We start from the raw sequence: 19,050 nt of genomic DNA, 5'->3' as shown, positions 1-19,050 counted from the left end.
AAATATTTTATGAGAGAGAGAAAGAGAGAGAGAGATCTTGTGGCTAAACAACAAGGCCTAAAATTTCTCTCCGAGACATAATTTTGGTGTATATTACGCAAACGATCCCACCATTTGTTAAAGCCGAAGTGAGAGAATGGGATGGAGAGTAGGCCCTTGCTTTGATGGTAACTAAACCCCATTCTTTTCGTCTTTCCATCTCTTTTCTGGCAATGCAACCCTAACCCACTAAAACTAAACTTTGTAATAATATCTTTTGTGTGTCAATGTGAATAAGTTATATACCGAAAGATGTTTATATTGAAAGGAAGACAACGAACAACAGACTCGCAGATTCTTTGTAATAGGCGGTTATTCGGTTGAATTTGTCATCCAGAAATCGTGGGGCCCCTAAAGGCAAGCTGACCAGGCGTATAGTGTAATCAACCAACCACCTCTGTGGACTATTGGGTAACTACTGGCCTCAATGATCTATAGGCCGAAATAGACTATTGAATAATCCGTCACTGGTTGCTATACAGTCTTGCGCCGTGGGTCTGAAGCGGTCGACGCCACCACACAACATTCACACGCATTTAGTGAGGTTGACATATGAATTAAGATAACTTACATTTCTGTCTTGAAGTTTGAAACTGTTATCATGTCGCAAAGCAAACATGATACAAAACCACGCCGCCTCGGAACATCGTGCACTATGTAAACAGTCGGCATTTATTAGGAACCCCTTTAAGCTGCTTAGGGAACTACCTAAAAAACATACCCATAAACGATTCCATCGACATTTGGTATGAAACTATCATCTTACACGAATTGTTTTACCTGATTAGGTAAAGAGTTGACATTTCTCGTTATGATACTATTGATTGTTAAAAAACGATAACGTAAATAGAATATGCCGAAAATTTAAGTCAAATTGCTCCAAACTGAACCGTGATAATAGCGATTGAATTATTAAAGTCGGTACCATAAAAAACAAAATCTTAATTATCTAATATGACTTTGAATCATCCATCAAAAATTGTATTCAAATCTAGTAAATATCGCAGGCTAGCGATGGCATCGAGAGTTGATTATGGTCTGGATAAGTTAATTAATGTCTAATTAATAATTTAGATAACATTTCAGGTCTAAAGAAAGACCTGCAATAGGTAGTTTAGCTCTTGCATAATGTATGTTGAATACATTCTTATCGATATGGATTTCAAACTACAAGACTCGAGGACCATCAAAAACAACGACTGAAAATGTTTTTTGGGATTGACCTGGTTGGATAAAACCCTAATTATTTGCATGGATTAAAGCAGAATTCCAATATATATTTTAGTGGATAAAACAGATTAATAAATTTTGAACCTAAGTTGTAAGTGATTATCTCGAATCTCAACTCACCCATGTGATTGAAGATACGGGACCTCGTTTTTCGTCCAATTCGAATGACCACATTTCCCATGCCAACACTACAGACCCCATTCGGACAAAATGAGAACCGAGCTTGAAAAATCATAAAGGTTCGACTCGGCAAATACCGGGAAACGAAACCTGGAAAACAGTCATATCGAAAAGTGTCTGTCGAAAAAGTCATTTAGTGCCGTATATATTTGTATTGTTAATACCTGACTCTGGCGGCGTCCATGTAAATTCTATCTGTGGCATCTGCCATTCACTTCCACTGATATTAACCCTAACTACCTCTACCTTAAATGTTCTAGGTTTATCAACAGGGTTATCATCATATGGAATTGGTAAACTTGACGACTGACAATCTGAAACAGAATTTGTGACTAAAATGTGGATGAATAAATTGAAAAAAGTATTTTAAACATGCTTACCTCCTGATAAAAGGCTTTGTTTAGACAAAAATGTTTCTAAAACAGGCTTACCACCTTGTGTAAAATATTCCATCCTGTGTTTGTTTTGGGTAAAACCGTTGTTTAAACATTCTAACCCCTTCCCCTGTGTTTGTTTTGGGTAAAACCGTTGTTTAAACATTCTAAACCCTTCCCCTGTGTTTGTTTTGGGTAAAACCGTTGTTTAAACATTCTAACCCCTTCCCCTGTGTTTGTTTTGGGTAAAACCGTTGTTTAAACATTCTAACCCCTTCCCCTGTGTTTGTTTTGGGTAAAACCGTTGTTTAAACATTCTAACCCCTTCCCCTGTGTTTGTTTTGGGTAAAACCGTTGTTTTAACATATGCTTACCTCCTGGTAAAAAACGAGGTGTGTAACATATTCCATCTTGTGTTTGTTTTGGGTAAAGTGTTATTTAAACATGCTTACCTTTAGCAAAACTGCTATACTGTAGACAGTGGATATCTTTTCTCTAAAGACAAAAAGTAAGAAATAAAAAATCATAATTAGTTTGAGTTTTATGTAATATTATAAACCCACAACAGTAAATCTCTTTGATCTTTGAGGTATATTCTATGCCCGGAATAATTTGCGGTTTGAAAGTCCGGGGCAGCTTTGGATATATACGGGGGAATTTGGGGTTAGTCTTTCAACCTGTATAGGGTTATTTATTCTTCGACGATATAAGTTTTTCCTTACAGGAATTCTGGGATATTCTCGTTTAGCGTACATGTAAATATTGGCGGTTTATAAGCAAGATAAAGACATCGGTTATGCTGGGAAGAAAGACTTCAGTAAAAAAAAAACCCTTCGACAGAAAAACCTCGGTCTTCCGGCCTCGGGTTTTCCTTTTCTCGGGTTATTTTCTTCAGTCTTTCTTTCCCTAGCATAACCTCAGTCTCGTGCTTTAACCTACACGTAACGTATTTTAACTGATACTGATTCCCCCCTCCTAGAAACAAAATCCCTAGACACCACTACGCTGCTTGTTTTCGTTCGTAATATAGCAGATGTGACACTATCCTGTGTCGCGGCACCAAAAAGGAATTAGATGTGATGCAAGCTACTTCATTACCCTAGTTTTTGTCACACATCATGTAGGTAAAGATTTCTATATTAAACAGAAACTTTTCTTAGACCTAAAATAAACCAATAGGGTCTGTCCACCATAAACCTAACAAGCATTCTTCACACCAGCATAAATGAAAGCATATCTCTGCATTGGATTCGTGGGGGGGGGGGTATGCACCAGAGATTAATCCGATAAGTATGTGGTCGAAACATTTTTTGTGGACCCATGACCAATCCCTGAAAATATTTAAAAAAGAAAACACTAAATATATGACATATAAATTAAGATAATTTGGCCTTTAAACAGTCACATGCGCTCGTAACATGGTAATTCTTTTTCAAAAATATCATTTAACTAAGGCAAAGAATCATGTCTAACGTTTATTTACCGATCACACTTTTTCAGAATCAGCAGGAATCAAGCAGACCATACGAAATTGACTAAAATTCTTAACAACGTTGTAAGAATGCCGTTCGAATATTTACATATTCCGGCCGGGTATATTAGCTTTCGAATGCAGCTCAAATGTAATTGGCGCAAAGTAGAAATATTTACAAGGCAGTTAGAATGCAGTCATAATATCTAGAATGTACATCGAGTGCCGTGCGAGTGCGGTTCGATTGATGGCCAAATGCTGTACTGATTGAGTGCAGTCAGAACGCTCAAGGAATAGCCGCCGATATGGTTCGAACGTCTAAGAATTCAAACAGAATGCAGCTAGAATACTTAGAATGTACGAATTTCCGAGTGTATCGCGAATGCCGACTTTTGGTCCTCGATAGGGTATAAAATGATGCCGATTTCTTTTCTGGTGCTGGATTCTTCCTTCAGAAAACCAATAACAAAAGGAACGAACAACAGAAACAAAGATGAAATCAACTACCATACCGGACAAGAAAACCAAATGGAAGGAAGAATGGACCAGGCCCCACACTCACCAACAAACACCAAGGAAGAGTTGCACCGCCCTGCCATTCAACCGGACAAATCGACCAGACAGACGGAAACGACTTCTATAAATATATACTCTTAAAAAAAGTAGGGGATATTGAAATGCAAATACCTATGCAGGTTTTGATATGATAAATAGTCATGGACACTTGACATGCTTTGAGAGTATGTTCACAGATGAAGAACTCATCGCCCCAACAGAACCACTGAGCTGCATGTGCGACACGCAATAGCGCTATACACGTGGGAGGGGTTGATGAAAACAGCCGCTTGCTGGGTTATCCTATCCATGTTTGCTTTCCTATCGGTTCTTGCATAAGATTTACTGTTTAGCTTTAGTGTGTTACGTTTAATTTGATTGGGAGACGTGTTAGTCTACGTCAACGTCAACCGACAACACTGCAAGAATTGGCCGTGGCACTGCAAGAGGAGTGGGTCAGATGGCCCCAAATTGTGATTGGACGGTTGATTAGGAGCATGCCACGACGAATTGCTCAATGTCTGAGGATTGGTGGAGTATTTACTCATTATTAAGACAAAAATCAAAAACGTCCATTTTCACTTTTGACAGTGTATCTCTTTGCGAGTGAAATGGGGCCGTCAGATAAGCCGCCCATATGAACTGTTTATGTTCATGTGTAGGCAATTGGTCTGTTATTAACATACACTGTTTATCTCATCAGTCGCAGCCCATCCACCACGGAGTACGGACCCTCTGGTCCATGTTGCTTTACTCCCCATTGCTGTCCTTCAGAAAGATCTATTTAAAAACGACGCGGAGGAGACGACTGAGAACACATAAGACCCAACCATGGCTGACAGAAGTGAGTAGGGGGACATTAGGCCTCACCATTTCGCCTCTAGTATGACTAGGGCTTCACATTCATAATTAAACTCGGGTGCATCAAAGTCCAAACAAAACGAGAGCATCACTAACGCTGCAATATACGTCCACATCCCTGCTTTGATTGATATGGTACTTTTTAAAATGAAGAGAATGAAATATGAAATGGTTGAAATATGACAAGAGGCAAAGAAGGCTAGAGGTTTGTTTTGCTAAATTTATAGACAAAATATTAACATCAATAGTTGCCGTCATTAGGGTATAAGGAATAAGTATAACAAGTTCCAAGATAATCCATTCAGAATTGTGGCAAAAATTGGGCGTGGCTCTGCCCCTTGCGGTCGGGACATTCACAAAAATCAATAGTTGACGCCCTTAGACTATAAGGAATACATATGCCAAGTACCAAGTTGATCCATTCAGAATTGCGGCCTGTAAATGATAAACACAAACATTGGACGTGGCTCTGCCCCTGGGGGTCGGGACATGCAGTTAGGCATATAAGGAATACATATCCCAAGTTCAAAGACGACCCATTAAGAATCGTGGCCTGTAGGCAACTCACAGAGACACAAAGGAAAATGGGTTGGGCTCTGTCCCTGGGGGTTAGGCAATCACCAAAAAACAATAGGGGTCATCCTTAGGGTATAAGAAATAGGTATGCAAAGTTTCAATAGGATCTGTTAGGAATGGCGGCCTGTAGGCGAAACACAAGACACACAAACATTGGGCGTGGCTCTGTCCCAAGGGGTCGGGCATGAACCAAAAATAATAATAGAGGTCAGCCTTAGGGTATAAGGAATAAGTATAAAAAAGTTTTCAAGACGATCAATTAAGAATTGCGGGCTGTAAGTGACACACAGACACGCAAAAAGAAAATGGGCTTCACCACAAACAATAGGGATGTTCCTGAGGATAGAAGGAAAACGTATGCAAAGTTTCAAGATGATACATTAAGAAATGCGGCCTGTAGACGAAAAACAAACAAATACAAGAAATGGGCCTGGTTCTGCCCATGGGGGTCGGGCATGCACCAAAAACAATTATTGATCATTCTTAGGGTATAAGGAATTCATACGAAGATTTTTCAAGACGATTGATTAAAAATTGTGGCCTGTAGGCAACACACAGACATACAAAAAGAAAATTGGCGTGGCTCTGCCCCTGGGGGGTTGGACATGCGCCCAAACGATAGGGGTGTCCCTTAGGGTACAAAGAATAAGTATGCAAAGTTTCACGATAATACTTTAAGAAATGCGGCCTGTAGACGACAAACAAATACAAGAAATGGGCGTGGCTCTGCCCCTGGGGGTCGGGCATGCACCAAAAACAATAGAGATCATCCTTGAGGTATAAGGAATAAGTATGTAAAGTTTCAAGATGATCACTTAAGAATTGTGGCCTGTAGGCGACACACACATACAGACAGGGGCGACGGCGTATAAAAAAGTAAGAACAAATTTACTATTAATTTCGCTTTTTGCTTAAAAATCGTTCGATAATATACAAATTCTCCGAATCTAGGGAGGCAGAAATTTGAATGTAGAGAAAAGCTTATCTCAACAAATAAATAGTTCAAATCAATTCGACTATTTGTCTTTCACACGCATCAATCCAGGTAGATGCACAATGGGATTGACCCAATCGAAAGATAAGATATGAGGGAAATAACACAAGGGTATATTATCACATAGAATGCTTAAGCCATCTTGAAATGATTTAGGTCACAGTAAAACAAACAAATCGTACTTTTGTCCTCTTTTTTTTATAAAAAAGACAGCTGGGGCCCACTTGGTGGTGGGGGGGGGGGGAGAGATAAACATGCTTTTTTAAATACCACAAATGGCGTATATCCGTTTTCATTAATGATGCATTGTAAGTTTTCGATAGAGATTTTGCAGTTCTTGATATAATAGTTCACAAATTGGTAATCGATAATGAATATATTGAACATTTCAGTCAAAAATCTCGATTGGCAAGAGCTGTTGTTACGATCGTGTTTCAATCCATTGAAATCGCGACAATCTAGAGAGTTGATTATTGACTTGTCATGTGATTAAATGTCTTATTAATAATTTATATAACATTTGAGGCCAACAGAATAACGTGCAGTAGGCAGATTTAGTTCTTAAATAATGCATCTATAAAGCCCGGATGGTGCAGCGAGCAAACCCTTTTCCCAAAAACTGTACAAAAGATGAATGGAGATGTAATAATGGAGAATGTATAATTCAACCAAAGGTGCAACGTGGTGATCAACTGCAAGGATGGATCTGATGAACAGATGTGGTGTGTATAACCCCTCCCCCCAACTCCTTCTACCACTAGTCTTCACAGCCATCTCTTTAGTTAGCCGAGAAGTCATGCACGATACATCCAGCATGTGTTTCCTCTTCTTTTAACACATAATACCATCTATTATTTCGACAACCCGTTTCTTTTTGTGAAATAAATTAATTCAATTTGCATTACATTTGAGTGGCTAAGTGGGTAAGGCGCTGGCTCGCTAGCCTGGAGGTCGGGCCTTCGATCCCGGTGCATTGGCCGAGAATGTTCATCCAGATTTTCCGGCGTGGTTCCCCCTTGTCAGTGATACAGGACGGGGGCGGGGGCTGACCAGGAAAGTTGTCTAGTCGTTCGGATGGGACGGAAAAACCGAGGTCCCGTGTACACATTGGCGTGCACATAAAAGGTCCCTTGACAGTTGGAATTCGTTATAAGAGTAGGCCGTAGTGCCGCTATCCGGGAAAAACTTTCCCTCATAGCCTACTGTATGTCGTATGCCCGTCTTCATTAACCCAGTTCGGAGGAGAACAGTAGGACGTTAAACCCTATTTCATTTCATTTTTCCATTTCTTTTCCTAATGAAGTCTACATGCTTGTGCACAGTGTACAGTCTATATGTAAATTCGTTATCGCATGATGATTAAATACTGTTCCTATAAAATATGATAGTACCATCGATCGTTATGGGAGTTCAAAATCCATAATTAGAAAATATCACAAAGATGGATATCACCATGACACGCGTTTGTCTGATAGTAGGCTATCTAGTACGGGATGTATGCAGGCGCGGATCCACGATTTTTTGCAGGGGGGGGGGCGTCTAGGTCGGATAATTGCTTAACTTATTGCGGTGGGCGTAGCCCAACGCCGCGAGCGCCGAAGGCGCTAAACGTTGTAATGGGGGGGGGGGGGTCTGGGGGCCCTCCCCCTGAAAAATTTGGTGAATTAGATTCAATTCAATTTAGAAAAATTTGGTGAATTAGATTCAATTTGGTGCATTCTGACGTATTTCCGGAAGGTAAATTCCAAAATTACAGGTCTAAAAATCGCCAATAAAATTGCATTAAATGTCCTTAAAATGTTGACGGGGGATGCTCCCTTCACAGGTGAGGAACAAAATATCTTCAGATACCATTATATTATGGTTGTTCTTAACAAGCTTTATTAGCAGTATCAATTGACTATTAGAGTAACCAGTCCATTTAAGTATAGGAACGTTGGTCGGGGTTTTCCAGAGCACAAACTTTCACAGACGAAAAGTCTATAGACTTGGTTTACTTTCAGCGCATAAAAATAAATAATATAGCTTGCAATAGTTGCACAGGCTTAATCATAAATGTAGAGGTTTACAGGGAATTTTAACACATAAATGACCAGTTTTTTTTCTTATCAACGCTGCCGAAAAATTAAAAAGCAAACACAACAATATTCAACGTCAACAGGCGAACAGCGTTAATAAAACTCTTTAAATTTCAATCAACTTATATTTTCATGCAGTACGGTATTAAAAAATTGCCGTCGTCAATAGGCGATTTTCCGTGGGGTCAATTGGTCCCGACGTCAATTTATGCTGTCGACGTTTTTGGCTAATTACCAGACCTGTATGTGACCATTTGTGTTTGCCCACAATGGAATGAAAGTCATTCTGGATCCGCGCCTGCTATGTGAACTGCAGTTACTACTGTATTAAGTTGCCCTGTTAGCTTCGTGGGTTTGCTCTGGGATCCCCACGTGGTCTCCCCTGACAAATGTTTGAAATTAAGTAGTATACAAAATTAGCTTTGTGAAATACTCTCCCTCTATGCGAACCGGACGTTTGAAACCAGGCCTACTTCAGATAGATGTCTGAAACTTGAATAAATGGTTTTTAAGAACCATGTGCATGCACTGAATTAAACAGTTTTATTCACGGAAATATATCTGGTGTTTCTCTTTTTAGTTTAGTTAGATTCCCGATCTTTTCTATACCTTAAAAGTTACAAAATCGGTAACAAAATTTTTATCGATTGATATCGGGGTTGTTCAAATTAGAATACTTGCAAATTCCTCAAAACGCTGAGGTGTGCATTATAGCCTTTGGGGTTTTCAAAATTCAGCGGAGCTCTCATGAATGAAATTTAATGGGGTTTTACGTACTTGCTACTGTTTTCTGCAACTCCTCTGAAAATAATAGGCAGTTCGGCTGGTTCGTGGCTTTTCAATAAATAGCAATGTGAACTTAGTTTCATTTATTGACATGTTGAATGTTCTCGAGCCTTTTTAAACACCATATTTTGGGTTTCTGTGATTGTTAATTTAGGGAAAGATACTACCTACCTCAACCTGATCATCGTCTGTAATAATCCACGAACAGTTATGTATATCATGCGCAACGGTTAAATTACACAAAAGTAAGAAAACTAAAAGAAAACTTATAGAACAATATAAATACATGTTTTTACTGTTCTAGTTTCATATCTTAACTCAACGAGTAATCTACACAATTAGAAATGATAACACTAACGTGATAGGCATTCAGATGCATTGTAAGGTATGGCGCAACATTTTTATCAACAAACATCAAAGCACATTCTTTTTATAGTCACATGGGGCTGTGGGTTGGCCTTGGGGTTATCAGTGGTGTGGTGCGACGGTCTCAGCAAGGGGGATGGGGGTATGTTTATGTAACAGCGCCCCAATGGGGTTAACTATCAACCACAGGAAGCACCAAACCAGATGGCCGTTTCGTTCAATGACTGACTACATATTATTAAACGTACAATACGAATTAAGACAACTACTATCCCCCTCCCCCGCCCCCTGACTTCGATATCAGCAACGATTACCGCAAAAATAATGGATCTGTATTTTGATTAAAGAATATTACTAAACTGTACATGAACTAATGTTATTTTGATTGTGTTTTATTATAAAAATAATTTTTATTTCATATAAAATAAACAAATATGATATTTGATGGACAAATAATATGGTATTTATTATAAAAATGAATTAAATGAATGAATGATTAGAAAAACACCAGTTTAAAAAGATGGCTACAATATTTGTATATAGATAGTCTGAAAGTTCAATGTTTGTTAGACTGTCAATACAAATTGTTAGTTATACGAAAGTGAAGCATTATTTGTGTCAATATTTAACTGACAAAATGCATTGCAAATAAATTTTCAGAACTTGGTAAAACTAATTAGAAACTCAAGCCACATTTCTTAGAAAGAAAACTGCTCAAAATCATATGTAAGGCAGGTAGAATAATAAAAGGAATATAGAAAATTCAGTTGTACACACCGGGATAAAAAAAAATATATATATATAACTAAAGTCAATGAGCAATATAATATACATAAGATCATTAACTGCATATCAAAATATCATTTACTGCTGATATTACAAGTTAAATTATTTTTTGATATGATAAAAAATATGAAAAACTCTAGCTTTACAAAAATGGGCATCACTTATTTACGTTAAATACAAGTTTCTTAAAGCCATTAAATAATATCTGATACAAGTATTTTGAGTTTGAGCATAAAAAAATAAAGAAACCTATATCTCATATCACAGGGTCATTTATTACTCCTAGTCTATCAGATCTATGACTCAGCGTTCCAGAAAAAAAATATATTAAATAATTTAAAGTAATTCTAGCTTTATAAATAGGTGTAATAATAATTAGACCATACACAAAATATAGGGTTTCAGATACTCCCGTCTCACATAAAAAGGGTTGCATGAGCAGTTTCTATTTCAAAAAATAAAAACAATCTCATCCATTACCTCATGTAAATAACAATTACATGAATTAGCTTTTGAATGAAACATGAAGTATGTTACCGCAATTTATGAATGAAACAGGACAATCATACTTTCTTATAGACAACATGATGAGATAAATGTGGTGTCTTGAATTGAGAGAGAGAGAGAGAGAGAGAGAGAGAGAGAGAAATGGGGTTTAACGTCCACTCGACACAAACTAGGTCATTTCGGGACTTACATATGGTTTAATTTTATTTCAAGAATTCGCTTGCGCGTAGGGGTCTTTAGCAGTGGGAGGAAACCGGAGGTCCCGGAGAAAACCCACGAGGTTGGACAGGCGACCCTTCTCCTTGTCACGTACAGACTTTATGATACAGCGCGCACGCTAACCATTCAGTCATCCAACAACCCCCCCCCCCCCCCTTGCCTTGAATTGTGATGTTTATGAGAAGTCATTTAGTCCAGTAGTGATCCTTTAAAAAAATACCCCCCCCCCCCCTCCTGTATCTAATTCTATGGATGGATTGTCTGAGAACCATATTATTTTTTGGGTATGGTCTTAATTGAACTCTCAGATAAATCAAAATTATTGCATAGATATCGGTTAGACATTTATTATACACTAATAGACAGACATGTCCTGTGTTTTTTATGGGACTATATTAAAGGTGGTTTGACTCATTACAATGACAATACAAAATTAGAAATCCTTGCCTGTAGGGGTGTAAGCCACCAGGCTATTTGTGTATGCGTCTGGTCATTTCCTATACAACGTTTGCCGCCAGTTTATTTCTCTAAGCCAGTAATTTCGTATAATGAAATATAATCTTACATATAAACTCTAAACATATTTTAAATGGATTTTTGTATTACTACATACCTTATGGCTAGACCTCTTTGATTTGAGCAAAATAAAATTGTTGATTCTATATGTTGGCTTGTTTTAGAAATATAAAATTTGTCTAGAGACAAAAACAGCGTTGAAATATTACTGATTTTGTGTTCTACTTTTGACAAAGTAAGCCAAACTTCTAACAAAAATTAGTAAACATTAATTGTATAAATCATGTTATCACAAATTGAAATATAACATCAGAGATCAGCACAATGAAATATTACTACAAAACTGTAATAAAAATGCTTCAATAAATTTTATAAACAGTATGTCCATACAGGTATTTACCTTGACTGGGCAACAGTACAGGGGTTTTATATTGGTTAAATTACAGTTCAGGCTGTCCAACCCGTATGTAATAATTCAGATGAAATGAACAAAAAGTAATCTAAAGCTCCCTAATCTTCACATTTCAATATCTTATATAGCCTATACATTTGTATATGAACAATATTTACATCAAATGATTCTTATGAACAACAACAATATAAGTTCTATAACGAAACAATATCTACATATCAATAAAGACCAGGCCACTGCACATCATGTTTTTTTCAGTAAACTTTTGTTTTGTCTTAACATTTAGATAGTAATTTGTTAATGTTAGCGGAAAAAAAATCTACTCAAAATATTTGCAATGATCTAAAAAAAAACCAATGTAGATTCAAGGGATATTTATGAAAAATTGTCTGGCCGATTGTCATAAATTTTTGGTGACTGCTGTCAAATGAAATTATAGTTATACAGCTATTCCATACGAAAAAGTCAAATAAAGTAACGGATCTAGTCCGACCAAAACACATAACATTAAACGTAATCTCTCTGTATACAGAAGTACAAGCATAATGAATGTTATGTTTATGAAACTGAATATAGATAAAAATTGGAATAGTCCACTTTTTCAAGATACAGATCTTAGAATGGTCCACTTATATTTGTTAACACCTAGTGGTATCTTTCAGATTAGAATAATAGTCTGTTTCATCTTTTTCATTAAAATGATTTAAAGCAGAATAGGTGTTTTCATCTTTTTCGTTCATACCATTTACAGCAGCCTCATAACGTGCATTCATGTTTCTCATGTAAGTGCTCGGTGACAAGCTTTTAGTTTCCATTTCAGACAGAGTGTCTGGTGGAAAAAAGCTATTCCGGTCTGCAGTTGCTTCACTATAACTAGATACAGTGTCTGGGGGGAACCATCCATGTTCATCTACCTCTGCTCTCGGTGAGTCATTGGCTTGATTAAATTTCATTCCCCAACCACTAGATTCCTCGCCAACATCAGTTTGAAACTGGGGTTCAGAATTGGTACTACGGATGTCTTCTGGTGGCAAAAATCCATTCTCGTCCCTGTTGCTTGGGAAGTCAAGGTTGCCCTTCTGCTGTGGAGAGGCTGCATCATGTTCATGCCCGATGAATGAACCGATACCAGAATCGTGTTTTTCGTAAACACGGCCATAAGGTTCTCCAAATGTATCTAAAAACCATGTAACATTACTCTTCTCAAATTTAGCTGCTTTATACACAGCATCTTTTAGGCTTTTTCCAGCGTCAAAATCATCCATAGATTTTGTGAAGACATCTTGTAATTGGGGATACGTGTCTGACTCTGGTGTTTGATGATGGATATATTTAACTAAATCGGGAATTTGTTGAATTATTTTGTAACAATGGCTGGTGGGTATATCTGATAAATAAAATTCTGATGACTTATGATCAAAAGATACCATGATGTATCTATCGAGGGATTCCGTATTCTTAGATTCCTTAATAACTTCTTTCATAAAATCAGTAAATAAATTACCCGTTGACGTGATTGGACGATAATTATAGCTGCCATTCTGACTGGCTGCTTTCATCAGATAATAAGATGCTTCTGAATTAACAATCATGACATAATCAACCGTGTCTAAAGTCTTTAACGTCCAGTCCTTGTGGTTCATTTGACCAATTTCTTTGAGACAAAATGGTGGATAGATAGGTTGGCAATGACATTCATCTTGAAGAAAGAGAACAAGTTGTTTTACAGATTCTACATGATGTTGGTGATCTTCAGCATTTAATATAAAAATGGACCTTTTCTGTAAGGGAGCCACTGTCACTGAAACAAAAGTGTTTAAAAATAAGCGAATATATTTATCATTAACTGAAACCAGGCCACTGACCTGGTAATAAATCAGATCCATGTATGTAATCATAATCGAATCAAAAGACTGTTGTGTATGGTTCCACAACTCCTGTGTTTCTCCAAGAATCAAACTGTGTGTAATTTGGTAAATAATCCTAATGCAAAGTGGTTGTTAGTGAATTAAACTCAATAGAATTAAGGACAAAGTGAATGCTCGATTGTCTGCAGTCCTGAAAATCCTCAATTGACAGAATTGCAATTGAAGCTGAATACAGCAGTACCACCACGGTTCTATCAGTTCTTACAACTGAGGTGGTGTGAGTAGAATTGTAACGTAATTTAACACAACGACTATGTTAAAGATGTCATGGTTGATTGAGATAATTTCTTATGCAGTCGACGCATGGGTTGCCACCCGAAATCTGTCTTTCATTCCATTGTCACTATTTTCAGGAATGAGACAGTTCAATTCTTGTATGTTCAATCAAGTATCCCCAAAGAGAAAACATCCGTATAAGGGGCAATAACTCTAAAAAACAATCAGGTGATCGAACGCCTTCAGATTGTAGATTGTAATCATACCTGTATGTCCATTATTGCTATTAGTTAGATTCTCGAGATTTACTTGGTTACCTGCTACACAACTAGCCTTCCTAATATCACAAATATACCCCATACCTACAATTACAAAGGAACCGTCATTTTGAATACAGACACAACAAAGATTAAAACATCATGTTATACCTTCAGTTCATTCTGTGTCTGTAGGGGTGTATGTCACCAGGCTATTTGTGTAGACATGTCTTGAAAATAACTGTTTTTTTCCATTGTCTAAGAGTGGGTATCTAGACAAGAGTTTTCTCTAAAGCACAGCAAAATCTGAGAAAAAATTCATCCTGTGTGGGCCATCTATAAGACCAAGCATGTTTGATTTATAAGCAAAGTCTCTTTCGAAGATCTCCCCAAACAAGTTATTGTAATTATAATATTCACATATCGCAATATGAACCAATTTGTTGCCTTGAGTGACAGAATACAGAATACAAATGTCTCGAAATAAATTGTGAGGAAAACCTTAAATTTAATCTTCAAAGACTGATGTGTAAAGTATAGCTGGTGAAGCTGGTCGTTTTTTCTATTAACATTGTCTGCACCATCCTCAATAAATCAGATCAAAGACCACTTAACACATTCAAAGACTATGCACACCTCAAATAGACTTACCACATTTGATGCATTTCCTTCTCAATAATAAAATGACCACGGCGATAACAAGAATGACAAGCAGAGTGATTCCCATAATTATTAAACCTATATCTGTATTTGAAAGTTGGACCGATTTTCCAGTATTTGGACCATCACTTGGATTATCTGACGTTGGTTTAACTGGATTATCTGACGTTGGTCTATCTGACGTTGGTTTAACTGGATTATCTGACGTTGGTTTAACTGGATTATCTGACGTTGGTTTAACTGGATTATCTGACGTTGGTTTATCTGACGTTGGTTTAACTGGATTATCTGACGTTGGTTTAACTGGATTATCTGACGTTGGTTTAACTGGATTATCTGACGTTGGTTTAACTGGATTATCTGTAGTTGTAGAAACAAGATTAATTTATATTCAAGCGCCATTCTCACTCTCAAGAAAGCTATAAAAGTAATCAATATTACACAATATTGCCATCACATTAATAATAGCTAACCTAATCTCTGAGAATATCGAGAGGATCCGAGATCTTTATATTATAAACATACATTTCAATCGAATAAAAATTGTGACTTCTAGAGGGTCCACAATCATGGTATTACATACTTTTACACTATTTGAGTTCAAGGAGCAGCCATTTTGTCGGATTTTCACGAAATTCGAACTCAACCATCATTAAGGTATAACGCTGATATATTTAAACGCTTTTTGAAACTGAATAGAAATTGTGACCTATAGAGGTTCAGAAATCAGGGGCCATAATCAAGGAAGTTAAAGACAGATATTCGCCAATATCAAAAGGGTCCGAGATCTTTGTGATATAAACATAAATTTAATGTTTCGTCCAAATCGGATCAAAATTGTGACCTCTAGAGAGTACTAAACCTTGATATACCATATTTTTACATTATTTGCGTTTGAGGAGCGGTCATTTTGTCGGGTAGTTTCGGTCCGATTCGCACTCAAACATCATTATAGTGTAACGGTGATATATTTGAAAGTTGTTTTTACATCAGATAAAAACTCTGACCTCTAGGGAGACCACAAGCTAAAAACGTGATTTTTCGTACAATCAGGGGCCATAATCCAGGAAGATGCTGTTTTATATGCGCAAATATCGAAAGGAACCGAGATCCTTATAAACATACATTTCAAGTTTCATCTAAATCGGATAAAAATTGTGACATCTAGAGTGTCTATAAGCTAAAAACGTGATTTTTCGTACAATCACATTTCATATAATACTTTTATTTTTCCCCATTCCAACTAACTTATATGGCCCTTATTCTAGCCTTAACCCAAGGTGCCTATAGCCTTCACTGAATCATCTCTTCTTTTGATTTCTGTTTATAACACCCATTCTAGAAAAAGGATCTCACAAGATTACACATGTGGCTATTGCCAGATTAAGCGTTCGGTACTGATTGCTTTACAAGACAAAGGACATTACGTAATCGGGACAGCTGTAATAGCTAATGACTTGGATATGGTTATGCCCATAGTGGTGTCACTATATGTTAAGGATGTCTTAATCAATTTCATGTCCCAAGGGGGTTAAGTGACATTTTCCTAAATAATCTCCAATTTTGTAACATATCGAATTCCAACTGTCAAGGAATCTTTTATGTGCACGCCAAGGTGTGCACAGGACCTTGGGTTTTCGTCGACGTCCCATCCGAACAACTAGATAGCTGTACTTGTCCCCTTGTCCCCTTTTCTGCACCATACCGCTAATTCCTAGGAACTGTCTCGGTCAACTCCGAGGGCCAACCCACAACCTCCAAGGTAGCGAGTCAGCGTCTTACTCACTTAGCCACCATGGCTCCCAGAATAAAACCAAGCATTTCATATAACCCATTTCAATACATTTTGCATGAAGGTTAGCTGAACTCCTTGAAAACCTCAATACATAATTATAATTCCCATGTCTTACTTATTTATTTCATATGTTCTTTTAGTTTCTCATCTTTATACAGATTATGTTCGGGAAAGCCCTGTTATTGCTGTGTAAAGATCGTTAGGCGTGGGGGCATTTTTTGTATTTTTTCTTCTTTATATATGATTATGTGACCAGTCTTTTCACGTTTTTATGTATTTATAGACATACCTTAAAAGATTGTTCTTTGCTTGAATTAGTTATTTATAAAAAGAGAATATTACCTGAATAACCACCAATAAAAAAGGGTGCCTGCGTTTCTGTAAGTCTACATGAAGTACAATCTCGTTTATCAGGATGGTTTCTATACCCACGATAACACAGACATTTGGAATCTTCATTAAATTCGTCATCTATAGGCTTAATCTGTTTATAAAAACAAAACCCATTATAGAGACATCACAACCAGTATACCACGTCCCGGTTCTATGTGCATGGGACTTTATTTGGAAAGGATGTCACAATTTGCTATTTTCATGTGGAAGTATATTCTCGTTGCCCTCGTCCGTCTGCGTGTCCGTCCGTTCGTTCACACTTTGTTTGTGGACACTCTACAGGTCATAATTTTTATCGGATTTTAAGGAAACTTGAAATATAGGTGTATCTCCAAAAGATCTCGGTTCCTTTCACCATAAAGAAGGTTGAGTTCGAATTTCGTCAAAATCAGACCGAAACTGCCGGACAAAATGGCCACTCCCCGAACGCAAATAGTGTACACGTATGTCATATCAAGGTTGTGGGCTCTCTAGAGGTCACAATTTTTATCTGATTTTTAACCAGTGGTTGCCAGGCAAGATACGCCCTCATTTTGCAAGAGATGGATAGAGTACAAGCTAAAAAACCCAGCGATCTTTCGTACAAGCAGGGGCCATAATCCTGGAAGTTATAGTTTGACATGCGCGAATATCAAAAGGGACTAAGATATTTGTGATATAAACATAAATTTCAAGTTTCATCAAACTCGGATAAACATTGTGACTTCTAGAGGGTCCATAACCTTGATATTACATACTTTTACACTATTTGCGAACAAGAAGCGGCCGTATTGTCCGGCGGTTTCGGTCAGATTTTTCCGAAATTCGAACTTAACCTTCATTGATGTGTAACGGTGATATATTTATCACAACCAATCTATGAACCATTTTGTAACAGTCGAGAATTTGATCTGTCACATTGCTTCACTAGTCTTTTTACAACCAATCTGTATATTATTAGTATAAATCCCTAGATTTTGTGGTGCATTTCTGTGCCGGATTAAGACGGTGTTTACAGGAAGAATTGTGGAGGGACAAGGGTGACGACAATATACATTATCTATACATACCAGGTTGGGGTATATAAAAAGTTATACTATATCAGAAATCAGATTGTCTAAAATAATTTGAAAGTTCTTTTACTTACCGCTATAGTGTAATTGCCTCTTGAAACATTCTTGAAAGTATGAATCCCTTCCACCTGACCAGCTAACTAAAAAAGAAGGAACAAAATCAAATTTTTATTTAATGCATCATCGAGAATATATATCAAAGTATTGTATCAGGTGAATGAAAATTATCTTTTGAGAATATAATTATGTCTTTTAGGGTAAATTGAACCCTCATATGATAAATAGTGTTGCAGTCACTATACAATGCGTATTGCTATTCTGGTGCTACGATACGATCCGTATCACGATTCATAACCAGGTCAATATTTATCAAGAAAACAACAGGATACATGAATAATTGATACTTTATTGGTGTCCAGGGTTTGAAATGTTACTTTGTCTACTCATGGCCGACAGATCAAAATAAGGTCCAAAACAATTTAAGGGAGTTTGTGGATAATGTGTGATGTGGATAATTAAGAGTGACAGTTTAGTTACTAAAGCGACAAAAAACCCATAAAATAGAATCACGATACATCGATTCAGCGTCTCATGATTCAATACGCGTATCGTAAGAAGGTCAATCGCGATGCATCGATTCAACGATATCTGGGTTTTCTGTTCGACTGTCATGGGTGATGCCTTAGTGTCTAACAAGTGTTGTCCTGTCATTGTGTGTCTAGATTGGTGTGCTTGTAAAACAATCCTTTACAGTTGGAAATCATGGAAGAGTAGGCAGAAACACCACTGTCTGGGCAAA

General features: G+C 37.2%; 1 protein-coding gene across 6 annotated transcripts in view; it reads right to left on the bottom strand.

The window, feature by feature from the left end:
• Positions 1–9,886: 9,886 nt before the first annotated feature.
• The window catches only part of LOC126827456 (uncharacterized), a 77,628-nt gene continuing 68,464 nt past the window's right edge, over positions 9,887–19,050 (bottom strand). For 5 of the 6 annotated variants that reach the window (XM_050556784.2, XM_056102136.1, XM_050556785.2 and 2 more), the window contains 5 exons: positions 18,326–18,391; positions 17,149–17,290; positions 15,003–15,371; positions 14,361–14,456; positions 9,887–13,751 (listed from right to left, as the gene is read on the bottom strand). In XM_050556784.2, the coding sequence (XP_050412741.2) occupies positions 12,589–13,751; positions 14,361–14,456; positions 15,003–15,371; positions 17,149–17,290; positions 18,326–18,391 (1,836 nt within the window). In that variant the 3' untranslated portion in view covers positions 9,887–12,588. The remainder of the gene's footprint in view (positions 13,752–14,360; positions 14,457–15,002; positions 15,372–17,148; positions 17,291–18,325; positions 18,392–19,050) is intronic. The other variant, XM_056102135.1, reaches the window with a different exon arrangement.

This window comes from Patella vulgata, chromosome 7 (assembly GCF_932274485.2).
Source record: "Patella vulgata chromosome 7, xgPatVulg1.2, whole genome shotgun sequence".
Lineage (NCBI taxonomy): Eukaryota > Metazoa > Mollusca > Gastropoda > Patellidae > Patella > Patella vulgata.
The sequence above is the reverse complement of the archived record's forward strand: the minus strand, read 5'-3'. Positions and strand labels throughout refer to the sequence as shown.